Genomic DNA, 25,501 nt, shown 5'->3' on the forward strand with positions numbered 1-25,501 from the left:
ATATACCAAAGAAGGGATCTGCGCCTTGTCGGAAAGGGCAGAGCTGATTTCGTCGTTCTTTCCCTCCTGCCGCAGTCCCACCTCCGCCTCACCCGGTGAGCTCCCGCCGCGGCGCCTCCGGGGCCCCGCCCCCCGCGTCTGCGCTCTGGCTTAGGGGCGGGGCGGCGGCGCGCTGACACCTGGTGGCCCCGGGGGGCGGGCCGAAGGCGAGCGTGGGCTGGGATTGGCTGGGGCGGCGCAGGGAGGTTTGTGGGGAAGGAGGGGAGACGGTTGTAGGGCTCGTGCTGGTGCCGGAGCCTGGGCGGCCTGAGGGGCGCGGAGACTCGGGGGGAAGGGAAACGGCAGCAGCATGGCGGCCGGGCACGAGCCGCCCAACCCTCCTCTTCCCGGCTGTCGCCGCCGCCGCCGCCGGAGTCACTGGGACCCTTTAGTTTGCGTGTTTTAGTGTAAACCCGCTGTCTGCCCTTCAGTCCTTCGGTCTACCCGCCCTGCTTCCTCTCACCGCCACTGCCAGCTCGAGGGTAGGGCCGGCCGGGTAACCCCCACTCCCACCCCACCCCACCCACAAGCTCGCGGGCCGGGACCATGGAGGACGTGAAGCTGGAGTTCCCCTCGCTCCCACAGTGCAAAGAAGACGCCGAGGTGAGTCTGTCCGGTGACTGCCACGCACAGGCCTCCCCTTGTGGCTCCTCGGCCGAGCGGCGACCCCAGGCCCCAACCGTCGAAGCCTCCAGCTCCGCAGAAACCCGGTTGCCTCCCGAGGGGCGTCCCGGGACCCTGGGACGGAGCCTCGTGCTCGGGGGCCGTCAGTTCTGACCCTGGCTCACTGAGTTTCTCTTCCCCTCCTGAGACGCCGGCGCAGGGGCCGGCTCTGGTCCGCTTAGTTCACGGAGATGAGCAAAAGCAGTCCTTTCCCTCCTAGGTTCGGCGTCGGGGACTCGCTTGAAGTAAGGTTCCGCTTTTACTGCCAAAGCAGTGGGAAGGTGATGTTTTTAATTTCATTTTGAGGGGTTATCCTTGGTGTCATCGATTCACTTGTGGGACACATGGCTTCACGTGTGTGGAATAGATCTGGGGCCTGAACTTGAAAGTGTGCCTTCAAAAAGTTTCCCGACGTAGTTGGTTTGGTTTAGTTTGGTTTTTGATTTTTTTGAGGCAACCCGGGACTAGCTGAATAAAATGTCACAAAATTTACTGATTTGAATCTGAAAGCTTCACTCAAAAAACTTGCCCTATGGAAGGAAGTTAATATTGTGAATAAAATTCTTTATGACTTGGTCTTCTGATTTACAATTCGGAGTTATTTTTATCCCACTCTGTACTTACTCCCTGCCTGACGTTTGTATTGAGTTTCCCCCCCATCTATTCCTAGTTTAAAGTACTTTATGGTATTACAGACTACTAAATTAGAATTTTTCTGAAAACTGAATAATAGGCAAGGATATTCAGTTATGCTTTAGTTGGATCAAGAAAGAAGAAATCTAAAATTTGTATTTTTAAGAGACCACTTAACTTATACCAAGTATTTATTCTATTGAATATCTTCATTTGTGGTTCACATTTTTTATTTGGAGGATCTTTTGCTTGTGATAGTAATCCTTGAGAATTTCATGTTTTAAGAGTTTGCCCTTAAATAGGAGGGGGAAGTCCCAATTTAGATTAGTTTAAAAGCAAATTTACACTTTTTTCTTTGTTTTATATGGAATAATGTAAATGAGGTGTATGCTTTTATATCCTCAAAATGATTCAATAATTTCAGTACTAGAAGCAACCTTAGACATGATGTAGAGCATTCCCACTTTTCAGGTGAAGAAACTAGCTTAACTAAGAATAAATGGTATACCTAGTATAGGACACAATAAGGACCTTGGTCTCCTGATCCTTAATTCATTGTCCTTTTTTAATACACCTTAATTCTTCTCTGTTCTAATCTTAATAGTTCTAGTTTAAAATGTTTACAGACTTTGCATTTAATCTCTTATTGTGTAAATAATATAGCTTATCCCTCCAAAGATGATAAAATCTTGTTAGGAATATGGCTCCTTTCCTGTGTGGGACAGAAGTAATGCTTGAAGCTAGCACATAACGATGTACACATTATCTACTGAAAATCAATTCATTCCTTATTTCATAGTGTTGGATATTTGTTATCTTTTGGTTGCAAGTGGCAAAAACCAGAGGAGCTTAAGCAAAAAAAAAAAGTCACTAAATCCAGAAAGTTTGGAGTGCAGCTGATCTCAGGGACTTGACTAGATGGTATTATAATGCATTAGAACTCATTGTGTCTTTCATTCATGATTGTTTTTACTTTTTCTCAGGGTCTCTTTTGTTTCTTGGGCTTCTCCACAGGTATGGAGTTTGGCCATCAGTTGCTCCAGGGTCACACCCTTATCGCTTGCACATTGAGGAATAAAAGTGCCTTTCTCTAAGCTTCAATGTTTAAAATCTAGCCCAACTTAGGTCATGTGCCCATCCTTTGGATCAGTCAAGAGAGCCAGAAAGGTGTGAATACAGTAAGTCCAGTGTAGGTCATATACTCACTTCCTGGGCTAGGGGAGTAAAGTTTATTATAGGCAGCCCTCCCACCAAAACCATAGGAGCATTTCCACAGAATATGGAGGGTGCTTTCTTGGCAGAGAAAGCTATAACCATTAAATAGGACATATAGTTACTCATGATAAACTGACTAATAAAACAGTATGTTAATATTCTAATTTCCAGTGAGATATGTAAAGTGTCAAATGGTCTTATGTGGTTATGGTGACCAGCCAGCATAGTTTCTTCCACATAGCAAACACTACTAATCACAATCCAAATCTTGCTTTAGTTGAAATTAAAGAGATTTCAGTAAAGGCTCTTAATGATTGATGTAATTAAGTTATGGTAGCTTGATGATCCTATCACCTCTATAAAAATACTACTTTCAGGTTTCTTGAAATACTGGGCAGAACACTCTTTAGATAGGACAGTACTAGCAAAAATTTAGCTTTTAGATCAATTTGCAAAAAGGTTGTCATTCCTTTAAAACTGCTGTGATTTCCTATTGTTTTGAGGATGAAATTCAAACCCTTAACGTCACTACATGGTCCTGTGAACTGGCATCCGCCTGCCTCTCTAATCTCATTATGAGCTACCCTTCCCCTTGCTCCATTCTCTATATTCCTTATCCATATTCATCTTCTCTCATTTTCTAGAATGCTTTAGCCTTCCCCCCTTACCTCAGGACCTTTGTGTTACTGTTTTCCCCTGCCTTGACCACCAGCATTCCCCTTGCCCTCACCTAATTTAACTACTTGCTCTTGGGTTAGATCTCACTTAAGGCACATCATTTCTTCAGAGAAGCTTTCCCTGATATTGCCAGTTCCTTCTGTCCCCTCTTCCATTCTCCAGACTAGTTTAATCCCCCAGGTTTGTGAAGCTCTGTAGCACTTGGTACTTTTACTTCTATACCTATCTTTATAACAGTTACACTTTTTTTGGTCAAAGTCTATTTTCCACAGTAGCCTAAAAGTTTCACAAGGGAGCTTAATCACCGTGGAAGTCCTGTCTTATTTGCCACTGTTTCTTTCATTTGAGTGTCTGATGTATACCATAAGCTTGGTGGTAGTTTTTTGAATTAATGAAAGAATCTTGATTGGTTTTGATAGTAGAGTCTTACTTGTGACAAGATTACAGTAGTTTTTTTAAACATGTGAAGAAAAAAAGAGCAGCTTACAGTAACAAATTTTAAACAAATTAGTTGCATAGTTAGGCTAATGGTTTTATAATTCAAAAATTAATATTTTATCTTCTATTCAGATAGAAAGTGAAATATAATTTATTTCTGTTGCATTTTGGCTACTTAAATGTCACCCATTCTATACTCTTTTCTCTTTTGATTCTCTTAGTACAGAATCAAAAATTGGAGTTGCTTAATGAATCAAAAATTGGAGTTGCTTAATGTGTCTGACTGAGTGTCCCTCTCCTAGCTCCTTTAAATTTAGAATGGTGCTTTTTTTTAACCTGACTGTAGAGTAGAATCACCCATGGTTAGAAAATAACCATGCCTGGGCACCTATTCTGATTTAATTGGTCTAAGGTGGAGCTAGATAATTCTAATGGCAGCTAGGTTTTGAATTAACTTATTTAGAAGCATCTTACTTAAATACCCCTCTGCTTCTCCATATACCCCCAATTCTCTCCCTTTTAGAGCGAAAATCTCCTTTGGTCCTTTGGTTTAAGCAAAACTTGAGCTCAGAGTGGGAACTAAAGGACAGAGCTTATTCTACAGAGGACTGTCTTTTTTTGGAGGAAAGAAACTGTACTCTTCTGTTTTGTGAAGTGTCCCAGCTCAGGTATAAAATTCTGATGATTCTTTTTTCCTGAACTCCTCCCACCTATATAAAAAAAATCTTTTTATTTCTAAAAATTACGTGTTTCAGCCAGCCTGATCTATCTGATGATAGGTGCACCTGTGTGGTTTTTATTTATCTAATGATTACAACCTGTATCCTTTGGTGCATTTATTTGTTTATTTATTTATTGTTCTTTGAACCTTTTTATAACATTTTTTTCTGTCCCCTAAGTGCAATTTTATATATCATGTAAACTGCATTTGCTTAAGAAGGAAAGAGAGCCTGAAAGATGTTCTAATATGTGATACCTTTTAGGTCATATTGATGATTGAAGGATTTTCACTTGTGAATTAATTTCTATCAGAAGCATGTTGTGTTTCACAATAAAGGCTATTTTGGCTTAGCTGGCTTGTTTTGGTTTGAAAAATATAGTTGGATTGCTTGGCTAATCATCAAAGTTTGGGAGATTCTACTAATTATCTACAGTAGTAATTCACAATAGATCATTGGCAGTTATAATGGGAGTCTGCCCCATAAATACTGCCATCTCTAAAGTGATGGATTTTAGAAACAGTGTGGGCAGGCTAAGATTAAGATTGAGTGTGTTACAGTCAAGACTTGGTTATTAGACATGTTCAGACAGAAAAATGTCTGGTAGAGCAAGACAGCACGAATGACTTTCAAAATCTTGATTGAGTACGCAAAAGGCAGAATTGGTAGACAGGGCCGGTTTAAGATTTATTCTGTAGGTAATAATCAGGGCTAGATAAACAAAGAGGGTAGACTCTTGAGATTAAGGTCTGATGCCAGCACCAGGAAATGTTCGAAATGAAATTTTCTATAAGAGAAAGCTTTCTAGGTTTCAAAGGGTCCATGACTATAACAGCAAGTCACCCTCACTAAAGTAGACTGGCTGCATGCTTATCTGTCCTGTGAATAGGAGTAATTTTTCATTCTCTTACTATATAGCTTGCTTTTTACTCCTGTAATATCTCTTATGTAAATACAGCATACATGTTCTATTGCATGTAACCTTATGGGAAGCTCAACATTTATGTGAAGCCTCTTGTTTCACTTAAAAATTCATGTAAATTTTGCATTCTATTCCATATGTTCATGTTTGTTTTAATAAAAGTGTTTTAAATTAGTAGTCAATGAAAATACTTTATTTCTCCAGAAAAAAAAATCTAGTAAAATTGATACACCAGAAAGAAGCACAAGTTTATTCTATAGCTTTAAGTGTCTTCTGACATACTGCCTAGTATTCCCTGAAATTTATGTACACCAATTCCCTATTTATGTTCCTCTGTTTTTCTTCTTTTATCACACATAATGTAGAGATTTCATTTGAGGTAAACTCGAAAGTACACATTTCTTTAATCACTTTCTTTCTCATAGCTCAGACAAGTTGTCTCAGGAAGACAAGCCTGGCTATTAGACTATTAGAGAATCTTTTTTTAAAAAAGAAAGAAGAGAAAAAGAAATAATATCCATAGAATCTAGTGCCATGGATCTCTACAGTGCTTATTCTATGGCAGGCTTTGTACTCAATTTTAGGGGTTCCAAGATTAAAATGACAGTTTTTGACCTAACTTCCCTATAAAATCTTCAATGTAAAAAGGTTATAACATACTGATTGGTAAGTTAAAGAAGCAGGTAAACATTCAGTTTGTATAATTTGATTACATTTTCCTCTCTACTGGCTTGTGAACTATATGTTTTTTTCTAGTCTGTTAATCTCCACAAACATTATTATTATTATTATTATTATTATTATTATTATTATTATTATTATTATTATTATTATTATATGCCATCAATATTTGTTTAAATGTAAACTATAGTTTTGCCGTATAGTTCCTTCTTACATTGAGAGACGAGTCTAGAATCAGACTACCTGAACTTCAAGTCAGGTTCTGTAGGCTCTCTGTGCCTAAAATAGAAATGTAAAATAGAGACAATAATAGTACCATTTCTTCAAAAAAAAATCTTTTAGAAGTTCCTTTAATAAGAGCTTGCTGGTAGTAAACTCTTTTTTTGTTTGTTTGTTTGTATGGAGTTGTCTTTTATTTCACTCTTGTCCTTGAAAGATAATTTTCTCAACATACATCCTAGACTAACAATTATTTATTTTACCACTTTGAATGTATTATTCCTCTGTCATCTGGCCTTCCATTCTTGTAGTTGAGAAGTTGAAGTCAGTCTGATTCTGTCCTTTTTAGATAATCTGTCTTTTTTGTCTGGATGCTCTCTTTTTAAATAGAGATAAAATTTACAGAGAGTGTGATGCACAGATAATGAAGTGTACAGTTCAGTGAGTTTTTATAAGTATAATCACCAGTATAAGTAGTGCTTCTATCAAGATACAGACCGTGTCTACCAAAACAGAAAGTTATCTCATGTCTATTTCCAGGCAGCCCCTACCCAACCCTGCATTAGGCAATGAACGTGATGATTTCTTTAACTATAGTTTTATCTGTTCTTGAACTTCTTATAAGTGGAATCATGCAAAGTGGACTGTTTTGTTTATGGCTTTTTTCCCTTAACACAGTATGTGGGAAATTCATCTGTATGGTATTTGTAAATAGTTGATTCTTTTTTATTGCTGAATATTATTTCATTGTATGACTATACTGTGGATAGGCATTTGGGTTATTTGGGGTTATGATGAGTAAAGCTGCTTTGAATATTTTTGTTCAAGTCTTTTTGTGGACATATGTTTTCATTTCTCTTTGGTAAATCCTAGTAGTGGAATTGCTAATTAATAGGGTAGGTGTATGATTAACATTTCATTTTATACTCCCATCAGCAATGTTTGAGAGTCCCAGTTGCTCTACATCTTCACTAACATTCAGTGTTGTCATTTTTTTACTTTAGTCATTAGTGGGTATGTAGTGGTATCTCATGGTTTTAATTTGAATTTCCCTAATGACTAATGATGTTGAGCACTTTTTCATGTGCTTTTGGCTATTTAAATATCTTCTATAATGAGATGTCTTTGCCCACTTAAAAAATTAGGTTATCATTTTATTGTTGATGTGTATTGTATTTTGGATACAAGTCCTTTGTTGGATATATGTATTACACAGGTATTTTCTTTCAGTTTGTTGCTTGATCTTTCATTTTCTTAGTAGTGTATTTAACTGAGCAGAAGTTTTTAATTTTCATGAAATTGAATTTACTGAATTATTTTTCCTTTATGCTTAGTACCTTTTTGCCCTCTTTGAAACATCTTTGCTTTTTCCAAGGTTGCAAAGATACTCTCCTATGTTTTCTTTTGGAAGTTAGATCATTTTTGCGTTTATGTTTATACACACACACTTTTTTTCATTCATTCAATAGTTATTTATTGAGTGCCTGTTCTGTACCAGGCACTGTCATCAAGTGTTGGAAATAGATACAGGAATAAGAGAGATGAGGTGTGTGTGTGCATGCATATGTGCACCTTGTATGGTCAGGATCCAAATTCATTTTATTTTCCCATCATTCATCCAGTTGTTCTAGCACTGCTTATTGAAAGACTTTTCGTTCTCTATTGAATTGCCTTAATGTCTTTCAGGAAAATTAATTGCATATGTATAGATCTTCTGGCCTTGATTTTTTTCCATTCTTATACTTGCTTTTAGTCTGGAAAAAGAAATTCTTCTTTCTGTGTTTGATTTGCTACTGTTTCACTCTTTACCTGTGCATTTCTTTCCCTTCTCTTGCTTGGGATTTATTGGGCTACCTGTTTCTGAGGTATAGTGTCTTTAACCAGTTTTGGAAAATTCTTATTAATATCTCTCCTTTATTTTCTCACCCTTCCTTCTGGAATTTAGATTCTGTGGATTTTAGACCATTTAATTCTATCTTATATGTCTGTTAACTGCTTATATTTCCTAACTCTGAAATTAGATCATTTCATTAGTTCTGTTTTCCAGTTCACAAATTCTCTCTTTAGCTGTGTCCTTTCTTCTGTTTAGCCTATCTGCTGATTTTTCATTTCCATTGTACTTTTTGATTTCTACATATTCCTTTTGGCGCTCTTAAAAATTAGTTTCTTAATTTTTGGTTATACTTTTATTACTCTTATTTCTTTATATTAAATGTGTTATGTTTTTCCTTGCTGTTATTAATATCTGCAGTCTTTGTGTATGGGATTCAGTTGTGTCTGCTTTTCATAGTGGCTTATTTCCTCTTTTTTTTAAAATGAATTTTTTATTGTGAGTTCATTGGAATTTATTAGTTTGAATTATTTCTGATCTAGATTTAGAGTATGTTCCTCCAGAGAGAAAATGCATCTGTTTCTCCTAGGAATCCATGGACACTATCTACCCAGAACCACTTGACATTGAAGTTTTACTTGGCCTAACAAAGATAATTGAATTCCAATGCCAAACTTGAGTGAAGGCCAGATTGTAGTTATGAAGACCCCACCCCACTACTACCACTACCACCTACTCTGAACCAAAGCTAAGAAAGGCAAGAGTGTTCATTTTTATGAGAATGAAGTGAGTTCCCCATGCCCCATTCCAGTTTATCTTTCATTGAAGGTGTTGCCTTTTGGGGTCCCAGCTTTTTGGTTGTGATCTGATTTCCCACTTTGAGCAGGTCCTAGGGTTTGTTTCATGTACAGTGCCATTTAAAGTAAGACCATGGTGAAGATGTGGCACAACTAGAACTCCCATACATTTGCTTGTGGGAGTGTAAATTTGTTTTGGAAAATTTTATTCCATTGCCACTTATATATCACTTATATATCCAAGAGAAATGAATGCATATGTCCACCAAGGGGCATACAAAAGAATTTTCATAGCACCTTTATTCATAATTGCTAAAACCTGGAAGCTGCTTAAAGCTCCACCAATAGGAGAATGAGTAAATGGTGTAATATTTATACAGTAGTATACTGCACAGCAATAAAAGGGGACAAACTACTGACATACACAACATGGATGAATCTCACAGACATTAGGTTGAGTGACATAAACCAGATGTAAAATAGTACTGCTGTATGATTCCAGTTACATGAAGTTTTAGAATGGGCAAAACTAAAATCTATAGTGGTAGAATTCAGTGGTTACCTCTGAAAAGAGGAGATAGTGACTGAGAAGAGGAGTGAGAGAACTTTCTGGGATGATGGAAATCTTGATGAGTGGTGATTATGTGGGTGTGTATGTTTGTGAAAATTCATTGAGCTCTGCATTCAGATTTGGGCATTTTAACACCTCATTATAAGTTCTTTTATATCTCCATTTTGAAAGAACAGAAAGAAATAGGCCATGAAAAGATCAGATGCTCTGTTTCAGCGCTCAGTCCCCTTTCTAGGTTTGTGCTTTCTTGTGTTTGTGAGTGTATCTATCTGGGGATTTCCCTCACTTGTTAGTTCAGCTGTGCATTTAAAGATACTTTTAAAAATATACTTTAACAGTCATTACGTAGATGATTTCTCAGGTTTAATAGTCTACGTCTACTCATTACTAGACCAATTTTCAAGATTAAAAACAAAAAATGTATTTTATTTCTCTATTAAAAAAATACTGACTGTGATTTTAGGAGTATTATTCTCTCTTTCCTTTACAGAGTATAACATTTCTAACTGATGTGTTAAAAATACTTTTCTGACTTAGGGAATCTGGATGGAGGGTAAAGGGAATTCCTTGTATTATTTTTACAACTTTTCTGTAATTCTAAAATTATTTCAAAATAAAAAGTTTTAAAAAAAAACTTTGTGTAGTTTAACTTTACAAACCTAATTACTATTTATAATTCTGAGTTTTAAGCAACCAAGTTAGAAGCTTTTGGAATGCAGGCCATTTACAAATGAGGATTATCTGTACTATATTTGATTCTTCATGTTTCAATTCACTGTAACTGTTTTTCTTTTTCTAACTTTTAAAATATTTTCTGTCTTTTGCCATTGGCATTTTGTATTACTTTCTTTTTTATCTTGGTCTGCATTCCAAAGATGGAATGAACTGTATACTTTTGTGAAGTGTATGTTTAAAGGGACTTGAACTAGACAGACTCTTAAGCCCAAGTAAGATATGGGAAAGGCTGTTTGATAGGCATCTGGTAAGTTGGATCAGGAATGCAACACCTATTATATTCCATTCTTCTTTCATCCATTGCAGATATTGCTCATTGATCATAGCACTCTTTTCTTCCCAAGTCTTTCTTCACACAGGGCTTTAGCTGTCTTCCACCAGTTGATTAGAGTTGGCATGAATGACAAAAAGTCTGTGTGACATCTCTAACTTAGAGGATCATTTTTAAGAGAAAATTCTGGAATATCTATTCTTATGATTATTGAGCTATTCCATCCATTGTATGAAATAACAATTATAATTTTGGAAGCCCAGTTATTTAAAGAATTACCTTAATCATTGTTTCTTGTCATTTAAATTTTCAGTTGTTTGTGAAGTCAATTGAATCTGCTATTTTTGTAGAATATTCTTTAAGTATAATATATGCTTTAAAAATCCATAGACTTGTATATCACATCTTTAAGCTTTAATTGGGTGATATTTTTCATAATGTTATTTACTTCTTGTCTTATGTTTTCCTTCCATTTTTAAGGAGTGGACCTACCCTATGAGACGAGAGATGCAGGTATGACAAACTTCTTGTTTATTCAAGCCAACCTGTATTATTGTTATTATCATTATTAAAGAATTCAACCTGATTTCACAAAGGATTTGAGTCTTACTGACTCGTGATCTGCAGGTTCCTCACTGAGTATTTGAAATGTTAACATATTTAAAGTTACTCATGGCTCTTAAAAAGATGGGAAATTTCTTAGACTAGAACCATAGAGATAGTAATATATGTGTGTGCTTAATGAGTCACTTTGTTTTTCTTCATCTGAAAAATTGGGTACAATATTTGTATTCTTTCTGAAAGCACTTTGCTTTCTGTGCTTGTCTAATTTATATAAACTCAAGATAGTTTATTGTAAAGCAAATCACCCTTTGACAAATTGTTCATCTTTGTGTCTGATTTCTAGTCAACTTTCATAATAAAGTTCTCCAGAAGATTGAGTTGAATACTCATTGTATGGAATGAATGAATTAGTGATAGCTAATCCACATAGCAGTACCTTTTTCTTTTGCATTTCTTTTTCATTTCAACTCTGCTAGCCCCAAGAACAAGCAGTGTCTCCCCTTCTTGGGAATCCCTTGAGTTCTAAAAATCTGTTTCCTTTCTCTCTTGGTGAACATTCACTTTTAAAAAATATATGATTACCTGTGGTTAATCATTTTACTTGGTGCTATGGGAAATGCAAATATGAGTAAAATTTAGTTTCTGCCCACAAGAAGCTGTTAGGAGAAATCAGACCTATACATACACGATTATGATGGCCCATGGAAGTGCACTACCAAATTACATTATATTAGTATATAGGGTATAATACTGCTCAACTGAAAGTTTTCTATATTGAATTCACACAGAATAAAATTTAATTCATCTTTCAGAAAGTATTGATTCAACTTGCGAAACTCAATTTCAGCAGTCTTTTTTTTTTAAACTTTGCAATAATACTTTACATAGGTAACAGTTGTAATCTTGTTTTATCTTGTGCTACTTTCAATTTGACTGATAAGGTTTTGTGTAATTCCAAAGGGATGATTTTTTAATACTTATTTTATTTCTAGACTCTGGCAGGGAATAGAGTAAAATTAGAGATGTTTTATTAATCTAAAGGACAAAAATACAGTGTACAAATTCTACCTAAACTACCTATAAAAAGCACTATGGAAATTCAAATACCTGACTTTTCAGAACTGCATTTAAACTTTAAAAGTGTCATTTGATTATGTAAAACACATCTGCATTTCTCCTCCCAATCATTTGCTCAGTATGGCTAGAAAATATTCACTAAATGACAAACTTTTTAGGAAATTGTTGTAAGTATGAAAACACTTCACAAATCCACTTATATGGTACATATTTTGTATAAATTGCTGATGGTAAATATCTCAATTTTTTTCCCCTAGGAAATTTTACCTGGACTGTTTTTAGGCCCATATTCTTCTGCTATGAAAAGCAAGGTATGAACTTTAGATTAGGTTCATCAAGAGACTTTATTGACCAACTATTTGGAGTAAATTTTTTTTAGTAGAGTTTTATTTGAGGGAATGTCCACTAATATTGCATGTTAACAGTAATTGTCACTCTGCAGTATCTACTTTTTCCAAATTTTACTGGACCAGTGACTCTCCAGTGTTTCACCACAAATCACAAATGAGTTTTTATATTTTACTTTTCTTATGAAATCTGTGTAGTTAAAATTGACCATTAATTTATTTATCCTCTAAAATATTAGACATCTGTAATTGTTAATCATAGCTTCTGAAAAAAAATGAGATACAATAAAATCACAAAATAAGGTTATTTAACTTTAGTTAACCTTACCTTATCAAGAGTGAGAGAGAGAGAGAGTGTGTGTGAGTGTGTGTGTGTGTGTGAGAGAGAGAGAGAGATTGAGGGAGCACACGAATGCATTCATACACACCGACGTATTTTAATTGAAGTGACTCAAATCTTGTTTCTGTTTTTCCAGACTTTAGAAGTCTAGATGATCCAGGTTGTAAAGTACTGTACTATATATTATAGATGCCCTATATAGTTAAACTGAAATATATTTCTTCAGTAAGTTATGTATTAACATAGTTAAAAGTGTAGATCTTATTTAAATGTATGTAGCAGTCTTGTTGCTACTTCCTGAAGGATTCAGCCCTGTGAATTATGACAATGGTACTAATTCTCTTTGAAGTATAATGTGAAACATTATATCAAAAATGTTCTCCCCAATGCCCTGCCTATTTAGAAGTTAGTATTCTTGTATATAATACTTAACTGCAGTAGGTTTTATAAAAACTGTAGAATTTAAAACTTTTCTGATGCAATTTTATATGTTTATAAATATTAGGTAGTTGGAAGTTTTTTTAAAGTTAATGTCATTCTTTTTGGAACTGGAAGGCTTTTTACTGTTGAGGTATATCTAAGTAGCCCTAGTCATTCTGATAGCTTACAGCTAGGTTGGAAAGATGGGGTGTTGGTAAAAAGTATATATATATAAATAAGTACTAAGGAAAGGATAGCGTAGATAACTATAGACTTAACTGTGACTTGCTTTGTAAAAGATAAACATAAAAGTTATTGCCTGAATAGTGTGACATTCACAAATACTGGCCTTCAAGATGGTTTTACATTGTTTGCTTTTTGTATTCTCACTGCACTTTATAAATACACTTGTTACACTATTTGTCATGTTAATTTTTAAGTATTTGTTTATAGTTCAACTTCTCAAAACCTCTTCCCCCTAATTTCACCATGGTCTCATTAGACTGAAGAAAAGCTTCTATGGCAAAATTTGATTATTTCCCACTGTGAGTTACCATCATATAGCCCGTATTTCTTTTCATATCATCATCCAAACAGTATCAACAACGGCAGCATAATAATGGTGATAAAGAAACCTTAGGGAATAATACTCATTTAGTTAAGCCTATCTTTTATTACATTAAAATCCAGTTTCAATAAAAGGGACAAATTTAGGCTCTGTAAGTGGTGAACTATTTCTTTTTGTGAAAGTTTTCTGTGGTTTTTAGGTATGAGATAAGGTCATAATTGGCTTTGTCTAAGTGAAAATCTGCTGAAAAGTGAAAAATATTGTGTGTGCTATTACTTTTGGGTTCTATCTTGTTTGTTTTTACGTAGTAATAGTAATCTAATGTGCCTTCAAAGCTTGTTGAAACAGGTTTTTATCCCTAATTATGTATGTCTTCTGCTAGCTTCTCACATTAAGAAAGTAGATATGAAAACTTCTTCACATATCATAGATCAAGTATAAACAGAGGAGTGAGTGTTGAATGCACTTCTGAAGTTCCATAAATGTGAATATGAAACATTAATTATTAATCCTACTAAATGCTTACCTGCCTTCCCCTGTCTCAGGATGTACTCAGGAAATACAAAGACAACTAAACTCTAATCTGTGCAAGACCTAGTAAACTTTGCTGCAGAAATTAACATTTAAAAACCACATTTTCTTAGCTCCAGCTGTTGTAATAAAACACCATAGGCTGGATGGCTTCAGAGGACACCTGTTTCCCGCAGTCCTTGAGGCTGGAGTCTGAGGTCAGGTGCTGGCATGGCTGGGTTTGGTGAGGGCCCTCTTCACGGCTTACTGCCTTCTTGCTGCATCCTCACATGGCAGAGAGAGGAGGCTCTGATGTCTCTTTCTCCCCTTACAAGGGCACTGTAATTCCACCATGGGTGCTTTACCCTCATGGCCGCATCTAAATCTAATTACCTCCCAACAGCCTCACCAACCAACACCATTACCTTGGAGTTAGGGCTTCAACATAGGAGTTTTAGGACACACACATTCAGTCCATAACAGATAAAAACTATCCTTTGAATTCTCTGGTGAATTATTAGTATTGCTGTTCTGGACCACTTAATATAGAAAAGGAATTAAATGTATAGGATTATAAACTGACAATATTATAGAAAACTCAAGCTTATTCTGATTTGTCATGCCAGCATGATTTCTTCATTCATTTATTGAACAGATAATTATTGAACAACTACTGTGTTCCAGGCACTGGTTTATGCATACTTAACATAAATCAGTTTACAAAGTTCTTACTCTCTTGGAATTTATATTCTAACTCTTAAAGTAACATGTTATCCATAAATTCACTGAAAGCTATATCACTTGCAAATAAATATTTGATAGCTTCTAGAGTTGTCATGTTAAATTGCTTCAAATACATAGCAAAAAAAGCACCACAGAATATATCATTTGGAGTTGCCAGTTTTAACTTTAGAAGAATTTTTTAACCCTAAAAAATTAATTAGATTTTGTGACTTGTATATATTAATTTCAACTTACAGTAGAAAAATTGTACTGGAAGAGGCCGGGAGCAGTCTAGAGATTTGGGCTCTGGTACTGCTATTAATTAGGTCAGTGATGTTGAACAACTGTTCATGTCATAGTCCTCTCTAAAAAATAAAAATTGTAGTCAGTATATGTAACTGCCATTTACTAAAAACAATTGCCGTGTGTCCCGGGCACTATATTATCTCATGTAGTTTTTACAACCACTCAGTGAATAGGTGGTGTTTCCCTCATTTTCATGTGAGAAAACTGAGCCACAGTGGTCATTAGCAGAGCTCAGATTAGAGCTTGGGCCCTCATGACTTCAAAACCCATGCCTTTAACCATGATGTAGTATTATAAATAAATAGTGAGCAATATATAAATATAATAAGTAATAAAAGTACGTTACACATGATAAGAAAGGTGAAAGGGTACAAAAAGGTATATAATGAAAGTATAATATCGTTCCCCAAATAAATTATCTTTAAGATCATATTAAACTCTGAAATTAGAGATGTAAAATAATCCTATTGGCCTTTTAAGGACATGAAGTGTAGTAATCTTGAGTCATTGAAATATTTCGCTGATCACTTATACAATTAGTTTTAATCTCCTGTACTTAAGGCTTGGATGTAGCAATAGTAATTCTAAAGTTGAATCCTGTGTATTTCAAATATCCATGCTGCAGTAAGGTGATATTTTGTATTTTAAACTATTTCTCTTTCCTGTTTACCTCTTTTTTTTTTTGTAGCTACCTATACTACAGAAACATGGAATAACTCATATAATGTGTATAAGACAAAATATTGAAGCAAACTTTATTAAACCCAACTTTCAACAATTGTTTAGGTAAGAATTGTTGCTATAATTTATAAAAATGTTAAGGGTAATAAACATGTAATTTTTATTTCAAGTTGATTTTATTATATCAGATTTTTCTTCTGTACATACCTGTTTCATAAAGATGGGTCATACAATACAGTAGTTAAAGAATAAACTTCCTTTAAAGTATTTTAAATAAGTAATTCATGCACATTATGGGGAATTCTAAAGGTTCAAAAGAATGTATACTGAAAAGTTTCTCCTGGAGTAAAAATGATATCTTGTATAGTTTTAATTTGCCTTTCTCATTTATCTTATGATGAATGCCATTGAGCATTTCATGGTTTTTCATGTTCTTTATTTTAGCTTCATTTTAAAAGTAAGGCATATTACAGCTGTGATACAAGGGCCAAGGGTTCAAAAAGGCATACAGTGAAAAAGTCTTTCCTCCCCTTAACCCAGCTACCTAGCTTATCTCTAGCTAGGAGGCAGCTACTGTTAACTCTGCTTTGGATACCATTCTAGAGATATTTGTATTTTATATAACAGCATATGTGTTAAAAATATTTTAATGTTCTTCATTGTTTGTAAAAATGAAAGCAACCTGAATGACCATCAGTATGAGATACTCTAAAATATATTGTGTGAATATGCAGTAGAATGCTGTAACTGTAGAAAAGAATGAAATATTTCTATGTGCTGATATGGACTAATCTCAAAAGATTTATTAAATGCAAGGTGCAGAGTTGTGTGTACTCTTGATGTGTTTAAAATATATACAATACATTAGGCATATATTCTTGTATATGCATAGAAAATTTCTGGACTAACAGACTAGAAATTTGACAATGGTTGCTTCTAATAAGGGAAATTTAGGATCTGGAATGGTAGAGAGGGACTTATTTTTCACTGCAAATATCTTTATACTGTAAAAATGTTTTACTGTATGTATACTTATCAGTTAATAAAAAACTAGTTTTAGAAAAGGAATGTCTATTCCAAAATAAAATAGATTGAATTTTTTTCTAATTGCAAAAGAAATACTTGTTCTTTATAGATACTTTGGAAAATACAGAATGACACCAAGAAAAATATTTTAAAAGTCGTCCATAATTCTGCAACCCAGAGGAACTTAACTTTAGTTAGCATTTTAGTGTATTTCCTTCTAAACCTTCTCTATTGTATATGTGTATTATGTATACACACATACAGACTTGTGTACATTAAAGAAAATGAAAATGTTGTATTTTAAAATGTCATACATACATTTCTAATTGGTATAGAATTTTTATTTTTAGTGCCAAAATGTCCTAGGTGCAGCTTCTCTGTGATAAGCTCTGAATTTGTTGAAGTTGTTACCACCAAAATGATCATTAAAGACAGCAATATTGACTTTAAAAATTAATTTTATAACTTAATTACCTATAGTTGTGTTAATAAACAGGTGGTCTTGGATAGGTTAGAAATGGAAGTTTTTCACAAAATAAAGTAAGTCTAGTATATTAAAATGCCTTATTTTAAAGGTTTTTCAAAGTGTAAAATTCCAGGACAGGTGGTCTTCTGGCTATGCTTTGCTCTACTCAAGGTTAGTTCAAACAATATTTGCCTCATGCTCCATCGACTGCTGCCTTCTATTTTAGTTAGTTCCTTCTCTCTCAGACTTTGGGTTTCCTCTGAATTGTGCTCTGTAGGGTTGTGAATGACCGCCCAGAGAAGAATCTTGTAGTCCTAGGGAAGTTGGTAGAAATAGAAGAATAACAACAAGGAAAACGGTCAATTTTTGTCTTTATTTTCTAGGTCCACTCTAATCTAGAGGTTTATTCCTACTTGTGATTTTTCTATTTTAAGCAGATAAGTTTTTTATACTAAGATATCAGAGAAATGGTAACATGTTATTTAAGGATTTAAACACTATACCTTCAAACAGTATAAAGTCTATGGCTTAGTTCTTGGGGATATGATATTTTGAAAGTTGTTTTGCATTATTTTCATGGTTGCCAAGAAATTTTTGTATTTTTTATATATGAAGAATTTTATTTGAAAGTGTGCTTATCACAAAATATTCTACTTTCAGATATTTAGTCTTGGATATTGCAGATAATCCAGTTGAAAATATAATACGTTTTTTCCCCATGGTAGGTATCAATATATTAGTGTCATTTAAACTTTCTTTAAGATCTGTCCTCTTAATTGTGGTTCATTTTCTCCTATAATGCTTTTACTTTGTTATGACTGAAAATTGTGGGATTATATTTTAAAGAAAATTTATTATTTTTAAAACTTTTTTATCGTCTCCATATATTTGAGAAATCACACTTCAGATTTCTTAAATTCAAACAAAACTTTAAACTTTTAATAGTTGTATTTGCAGCATTTTGAAGATTTTTGACTTAAGGTAATTTTTATTCATACAAATCAGCAGAAAATTACTTTCAGTTTATTTTGTTTCACTGTATGTATTTTGTATTTTATGCTTATGTTAACCATATATTTTATTACAACACATTTTATTTTGCCTTCAGACTAAAGAGTTTATTGATGGGAGCTTACAAAGTGGAGGTAAATAATATTTCCTTTACTTGCATTTATTTTTAGGAGATTATTTGTTACAGTTGATTTTTCAGTGTTTGTCTTAAATGCAGGATATGAAAGTTTTAATTATAAATAGTAGACTTTTCCCAAATCTGTATTTTCCCAACTTCTTGTTTCATTTGAGTAGGCTTTCTTAAATATCCCCATAGAACTATTTTCAAATTCTAAGTCAGCTTTAAATCTCTATAACCTAAAAGTCTATTGTAATCTCCACACAGTTAATAGAAATACACCATAAAGATTTGAAAATTAATAAATATCCAGGTTGCATATATAAAATGTTTAAGAAAAGATATATTTTACTGTGGTATGATACATGGTTTTAATATATTTTAGCTGCTGAATAAGATGTCTTTCCATCAGAATAACTATTTCTTATTTTTCAGGAAAAGTTCTTGTCCATGGGAATGCAGGGATCTCCAGGAGGTATGAAGTTAGAGATAATCTTTTTTTCTCTAGCATTTAATTAATGAGTTGTGTTTTCTGTTTTTTCTAAAATTTTTTCCCCCTCTTCAGTGCTGCCTTTGTTATTGCATACATTATGGAAACGTTTGGAATGAAGTACAGGTAAGAAAGTACTCTGAAACCTAGCCACAATTTAAATTCTCATTAAAATGAAGCTGAATGGAGATGGTCTGGGAGTTTGAAGTTTATCTGATTCTGTCATCTAGTCTATGTTTAATTAGGCAGACCCTTACATCCTGTGATTAGTCTCTTAATCTTTGTAGCTTGTCTACCGTGTGTAGATCTGCTTAGGCTAATATTTTGTTGTTTTATGGAGCTAGTGCTATCTCTTGTTATTTTGAGAACCCAAGGTAATTATAGTTGAAATAATCCATGGGAAACTGCTTGCTTACTATTGGAGAATGGTTAATCTGAGTTTAAAAACTCTTACACAAAGATATAATTGCTTGCTTTGTTTAAAAGGTTAATTATGTTTTCCTTTAACAGTAGTTGGATGAAAAATTACCTAGAAATTATTTTAGCGTCTATTCAAAATTCGTTGTACTCTGTCTTATCCAAAACCATCTTTCCCAAGCATATTGCATAGACGAGGGGAGGGGGCCAGGCTGATGAGCTTTTCACCCTAAAACAAACAAACAAAAAAGCTGGCCAGTGTACAGTATTTTCTTTCTTAGTGTGTCTTGGTGTACAAGTTAGAAATCTGTTGAAATCGTTGATACCGCCTTCTCTTGCACTGCTCATTTCCCAAACTGACCTGTTACCAAATCCTGTCTGTTTTATGTCCTAAAAATACCTTGAGTCTGGCTGTTTCTCTTTATCATCATTTACTCTCCTGATCCAAGCGCCAATCATGTCACCCTTGGACTCTCCCAATAGGCACCTCCTTAGTGGTCTCATGTTTCTTTCCTTCTTTGGTGTGTTCTGTTCTCCACACCACATTCTGAATTATTTTCTCAAAAGATTAATCTGATCGGATATCACCTTACCCTAAATATCTCTCAAAAGTTTCTGACCCTTAGTAATTCTTAACATGGCCAGTGAAACTTCACATGACATGCCCCTGTCAACCTCTTCATTCTTATGTCATGTTTCCCATTACTCTCTCCATTTGAGCTATGTTTAGCGTTGGGTCCACATGCCTGACACATGGTAGATATTCAAGTGCTTTAGTTTGTTTGCTACTTTTATCTTTAAATTATAATGGAAAAGTTTGCTCAAGTATTCTTAAAAAATATTATTTGAATACAAATATTTTATTTATTTAATAGAAAAAGATTAATGCTTGGTAGGCAATATTTTATGTATGTATCTCTTTATTATTTGGTGCCATGTCAATAAGAATGTTAATAGTGAAACTGACTATACTTCAATAAAAAAAAAAAGGGGAAGTGAAATACTGAAAATAAGTTCCATTTATTGAGTCTCTGCCACGTACCAGGTACTATTCCAGGCACTTTTATCTCAACGACACAAGGAAGTAGATACACTTTTCATTTAACCAATGATAATATCTGAGCATATGCTATGTGACAGATGCTATACAAGATGTTTTATACTTATTATCTTCCATCTTCACAATAGTGCTCCAAGATACGAATTATTGTAATCCCCAATTAATAGACAAGAAAAATAAAGCTTAGAGAAGTTGAGAAGTGTCTCTTAGGACATACAGCTGGGAAGCAAAGGAATTGCAGTATTTAGTCCTACCATGCTGTCAGTTTTTCCACTGCAACTCACTACCTTTCTGTAGTACAAACTGTATGATTATGATTTCCTATTTTAGATAAATTGCTAGATAAGTTCCGGTTTTAGATAAATTCTGGAAAAGTTGAGGTTATTTCATGAAAAATATTATCTCCTTAGTTTTCTTTTTTTGTTTTCAGAGATGCATTTGCCTACGTTCAAGAAAGAAGATTTTGTATTAATCCTAATGCTGGATTTGTCCATCAACTTCAGGTAACTTCTTCTTCCTCTTTCAGTCTAAAGTAGTATAATTAAAATCTTATGTTCATTTAATTTAGTTGTAGTATTTTGTAAATACTTAAAAATTGCCATAATCTGACTAATTTCATTCTTTATTCTCGTTTACATCTCTATTTAAAAGTATTTTCTTAAAAGCTGCTGTTAACAAGAAGAAAAATTGTTAAAGGCACATTAAGTATAAAGTAAAATAATTGATGTTAGAAATTTCTTCAGTTTTTTGTTTTGATCACATATACAGACCATAAGAGAGTTTATATTCTAAGTATATTACATTTAGCAGCTTTTTCTATTTTATGTGCTATATCTTTTCCATGTTCTTTTCATTTTGATGGTGCCTAGAAGGTGCTCTAAAAGAGACAATAAAATAAACCTGTGAACATCTGATAAGTTTATTTAATTTTTTCCAAGAAGGAAAATCATAAATTGAAGAATGTGCTCTGGCTGATTCCATCCACTTATGGAGGAATAAATCTCACATAGAGACATAAAGAGCACTACAGAATAGGTTGTCTTGGTTACCAAATGTTAAATTTTACTTCATTTTCATATTAAATTTACTTTTAGTTTTTATTTCATTCATTTAAAAGGCACACAGTGATATCCTTGACTTCAGCTTGTTTAGTATCTTGAAGATCATTCTAGAACAGCATATATAGCTCTACCTGCATAATATTTTTATGTGTATATGTGCATGTGTGTATATATGTATCATAGTTTTATGTGATCATTTCTTTATACGTGGACTTTTAGATTGTTTTCAGCCTTTCATGATTTTAAACAGTATGGGAAAGAATATCCTGGTAGATACATCTTTGTTAACATGTGTGAATATGCCTGTAAGATAATTGATCAGAGTGGAATTGCTGGATCAGAGTGGAATTGCTGGGTCAGAGGGCATTTGAAACTTGATGTTGCCAAATTGCTTCTAAAAAGGCTGAAATAATGTAAAACTTATACCACCAGGAAACAAGGATGTGTTTACCCATACCCTAATCAATACCAATAGCAAAAAGTGTTTCATGAAACTTCTTAATCATTGTCATCAAGGTGGTAGAAGTGGCAACTCCTTATGGTTTGCGCATTTTTCTATCAAGTTGTTGGTATTTTCCTCACTGGTTTATAAAGACTTTTTGTATAGTAAGAAAATCTTTAGCCAACTGATTTGAAATACCTTTTTTATTATATACCAAATTCTGATCTATACTTGAGTCTTTCTCTGACTTTGTATTCTGTTCCATTGATTTACTTATTGCTGCACTTGTATCAAAGAATTTTAAAAACTGTAATATGTAATTTATATTACTTACATTAAATATTTAGTTTAATGAGGATTCTCTCATTAATGTTCTTTCTGGGTTTTTCCTGGCAAGTTCTTAACACTTATTTTTTGGTGTGAACTTTACTGGAAGGAGTCCTGTAGTTGTTTTTAATAATACTATCTTTACATTCACAGTTCAGAAACCATTGACACCTTTAAATTTTTCAGTCTTCCCCTCTAAGATTATGTTCCATTTATTGAAGTCAGTTTCTATATCCTTTAGTGTTTATAAAGTTTTCTTTGTATAGAATATATGCATTTCTTTTGAAATTTATTCCGAAGATACTTTTATTTTCCCATTGTAAATAAAATTTTCCTCCAGAATGTTTTCTAATTGTTTATTTGTATATAGGGAAGCTATTGATTTTTATTGTTACCCATTGGCAACCTTATTAAATCCTAAAAAATCTAAGACATTTTCTAGTTGATTATCTTAGGTTTTCATCTCTGAATCATAATAATTTTGACACTTTTCTAGTTTTCTTTGACTTCTTTCTCATTAGATGGTCATTGTATCAGAACAATGATAAGTAATAGTGATGTAGTACTCGTACTTTGTTCTTGATTTTAATGTCAGTGCTTCTAGTATTACACTGTGTGTGTTTGTGTGAGTGTTCATCTGTTCCTATATAGAGTTTTTATCTGGAATAGATGTTGATTTTTAGCTGTAAAAAAGTTTTTAATGGAATGACTATGTAGTTTTACTCCTTTAAGCTATTAATGTGGTGAATTGAATTATTGGATCGCACACATTATACTAGATGTCTTAATTTTGAATCATCCTATTGCTTCACAAATAGATCTTATTTGGTTTTGGTAGACGATGTTCCATTAATGTATTGCTAGATTCTATTTGTTAATATCTTTTTTTCAAGAGTTTGGAATTAGTGGAATAAGTGATACTAGTTTGCAATTTTTTTCCTGTACTACCCTTTTCTGGTTTGGTGTCTATCACAGTGTTCTCATTTGTAAAATGGAGGCTTGCTTTCTTTTTATATACTCTAGAACAATGTAAATTAGATTGGAGTTATCTGCTTCTTAATGTTTTGGTTATATATGATACCTGTGAAATCATCAGACCTTGATTTCTTAATTCAGTTATTCATTATTTCATTCATATAGTTTGAGAGTGGACCAGTTCTTAGACAGCTTTCTTTATTTGATAGGTTAAGTCTGATTTGTATATACTCTTCAGGACACTGGATGGTTTCATAACCTCCTATAAAATCATTCATTTTATAAGATTTGACATAGATTTGAGGAAAATAATGTCTTGTGTTCTTTTAATATCTTCTGATTCTGTGACTATTTTTCCATTCTTTTTTCTAATTTTGTATATCTTTGCTTTTTCCCTTGATAAGGTTAGTTTATATAATTTTTCTATTTTTGAATTTCTGCTTGCTTTGTGCTTTCCTTAGCTTTTGTTGTTTTTGCTGCTTCTGTTATTTCGTGAATTTCTTGAGTTGAAAGCTTAGTTCTTCATTCTTTCAAGAATTCAAGACTATGAATTATCCTCTGAGCATTGCTTTAGCCATATCCTACAGATTCTGCTATGCAGTATTTTTTTTTATTTTTATAACTTGATATTCTTTGATTTCATTTAACATTTTGAGTTTTTTAAAAAACTGTAAAGGTGATGGGATTTATTTTCTAATGTTTTCTTTGTGGCCTACCTAATATACAACTGTTATTATGACTACTTTTTGTGCATTTGGAAAGAAGATGTATTTATTCTTTGTTTTTGGGGCATAAAGTTCAATATACAGTCATCCCTCAGTATCCATGGGGGATTGGTTCCAGGACCCACTGTGGGTTCCAAATGCAAGGATGCTCAAGTTCATTATATAAAATGGCATAATACAGTCAGCCCTCTGTATTTGTGGGTTCTGCATCTGTGCATACAGAGGGCTGATTGTACTTGTCCACTTGATCTGACTTGGGCTGAGAGAGGTGAATTGAAATGCTTTTACTATATTATGTTTGTTTATTTTTTTCTTTATTTCCTCTAGTTTCTTTGCCAATTTTGGTGCTGTATTATATGGTACATAAAATTCAAGTTAGATCTTCATTGTAGTTATATACTTTATTATTTCTCCATTCAATTGTTTTACCTTGACATTAACCTTGTTTAATATTAATATTATGATACTTACTATTTTGTTTGTTTGCATTTGCCTTGTGAGTTTCTTCATTTCATTTTTTTCCACCTTTCTAAATCACTTTCTTTTAGATGCATGTCCTGTTACGGCCTATGGCTGAATTTTGCTATTTGATTTGTTACCAACATTTTTCTTTAATAGGTGAATTTATCCACTTTCGTGTTCTAAAAATGACATATACTTTTGTGTATCATTTTGTTTCATGTCATGCTTTCTGTTTTAAATACATCTTTTTTTAAACTTTTCATTATAAAATTCTTGAATTTTTTGGTATGTTTGTATTCTTTTGATAAGTTTTAAGTTTATAAATTGTTTTTAGATCTAATGGGCACAATTATAACTTTATAGTATATATATATATGTTTCTTGAGTTATCACATTTAAATAACTGTCAGTTGATTTGCTCTATAAAAGATAAAAATTTATATACCTCTGCTTCTTCCCCCCACCCCACTACCTGTTTTGTTGTTACGACTCTTAGTTCTTCTGAAAGCCACCTCTTATACCTTTAAAAATATTTATATAGTGTACCTCTTGGGACTTCGCAGTTTTAAATAGCATTGACCAATACAGGATCATCTACTTAAACTACGTTCTGTTATTTGTCCTGTCACCTCCTTTTTCAAAAAGATTATACTTTTTCTACATTGTTACAGATTATAATATATACATTCTGTCCTATAACCATATTTTCTAGTTGTTTATCCTTAGTTCTGGATTTAAATAGGATTCTAGTTTCTTAATTCAACTCCTGGAGTTTGTCTTTGAGCATATTTTAAAGAAGAGTTCTTGAACACTATTCCCTAAATCCTGGTATGTTGGAAAGTATTTTTCTGTTGCTCTTTTGTTTGAATGACAGTTGGCTAGATATAAAATTTTTGTTTAATGCTTTTTCCCTTATAGGCCTGTACACAGACCTGACATTGAATATTGCTCCAAAGAAGTCTGAGGGGAGCCT

At 33.7% G+C, this 25,501-nt stretch overlaps 1 protein-coding gene across 3 annotated transcripts in view; it reads left to right on the forward strand.

The window, feature by feature from the left end:
• Positions 1–215: 215 nt before the first annotated feature.
• STYX (serine/threonine/tyrosine interacting protein) overlaps positions 216–25,501 on the forward strand; it is a 34,793-nt gene continuing 9,507 nt past the window's right edge. Inside the window, exons 1-10 of one of the 3 annotated variants that reach the window (XM_032482059.1) lie at positions 216–642; positions 923–983; positions 10,893–10,925; positions 12,311–12,364; positions 15,956–16,053; positions 18,101–18,161; positions 18,549–18,585; positions 19,005–19,044; positions 19,135–19,185; positions 20,967–21,039. In XM_032482059.1, coding sequence (XP_032337950.1) covers positions 10,908–10,925; positions 12,311–12,364; positions 15,956–16,053; positions 18,101–18,161; positions 18,549–18,585; positions 19,005–19,044; positions 19,135–19,185; positions 20,967–21,039 — 432 coding nt within the window. In that variant the 5' untranslated portion in view covers positions 216–642; positions 923–983; positions 10,893–10,907. The remainder of the gene's footprint in view (positions 643–922; positions 984–10,892; positions 10,926–12,310; positions 12,365–15,955; positions 16,054–18,100; positions 18,162–18,548; positions 18,586–19,004; positions 19,045–19,134; positions 19,186–20,966; positions 21,040–25,501) is intronic. The other 2 variants (XM_006185419.3, XM_032482058.1) reach the window with 2 other exon arrangements.

This window comes from Camelus ferus, chromosome 6 (assembly GCF_009834535.1).
Source record: "Camelus ferus isolate YT-003-E chromosome 6, BCGSAC_Cfer_1.0, whole genome shotgun sequence".
NCBI lineage: Eukaryota > Metazoa > Chordata > Mammalia > Artiodactyla > Camelidae > Camelus > Camelus ferus.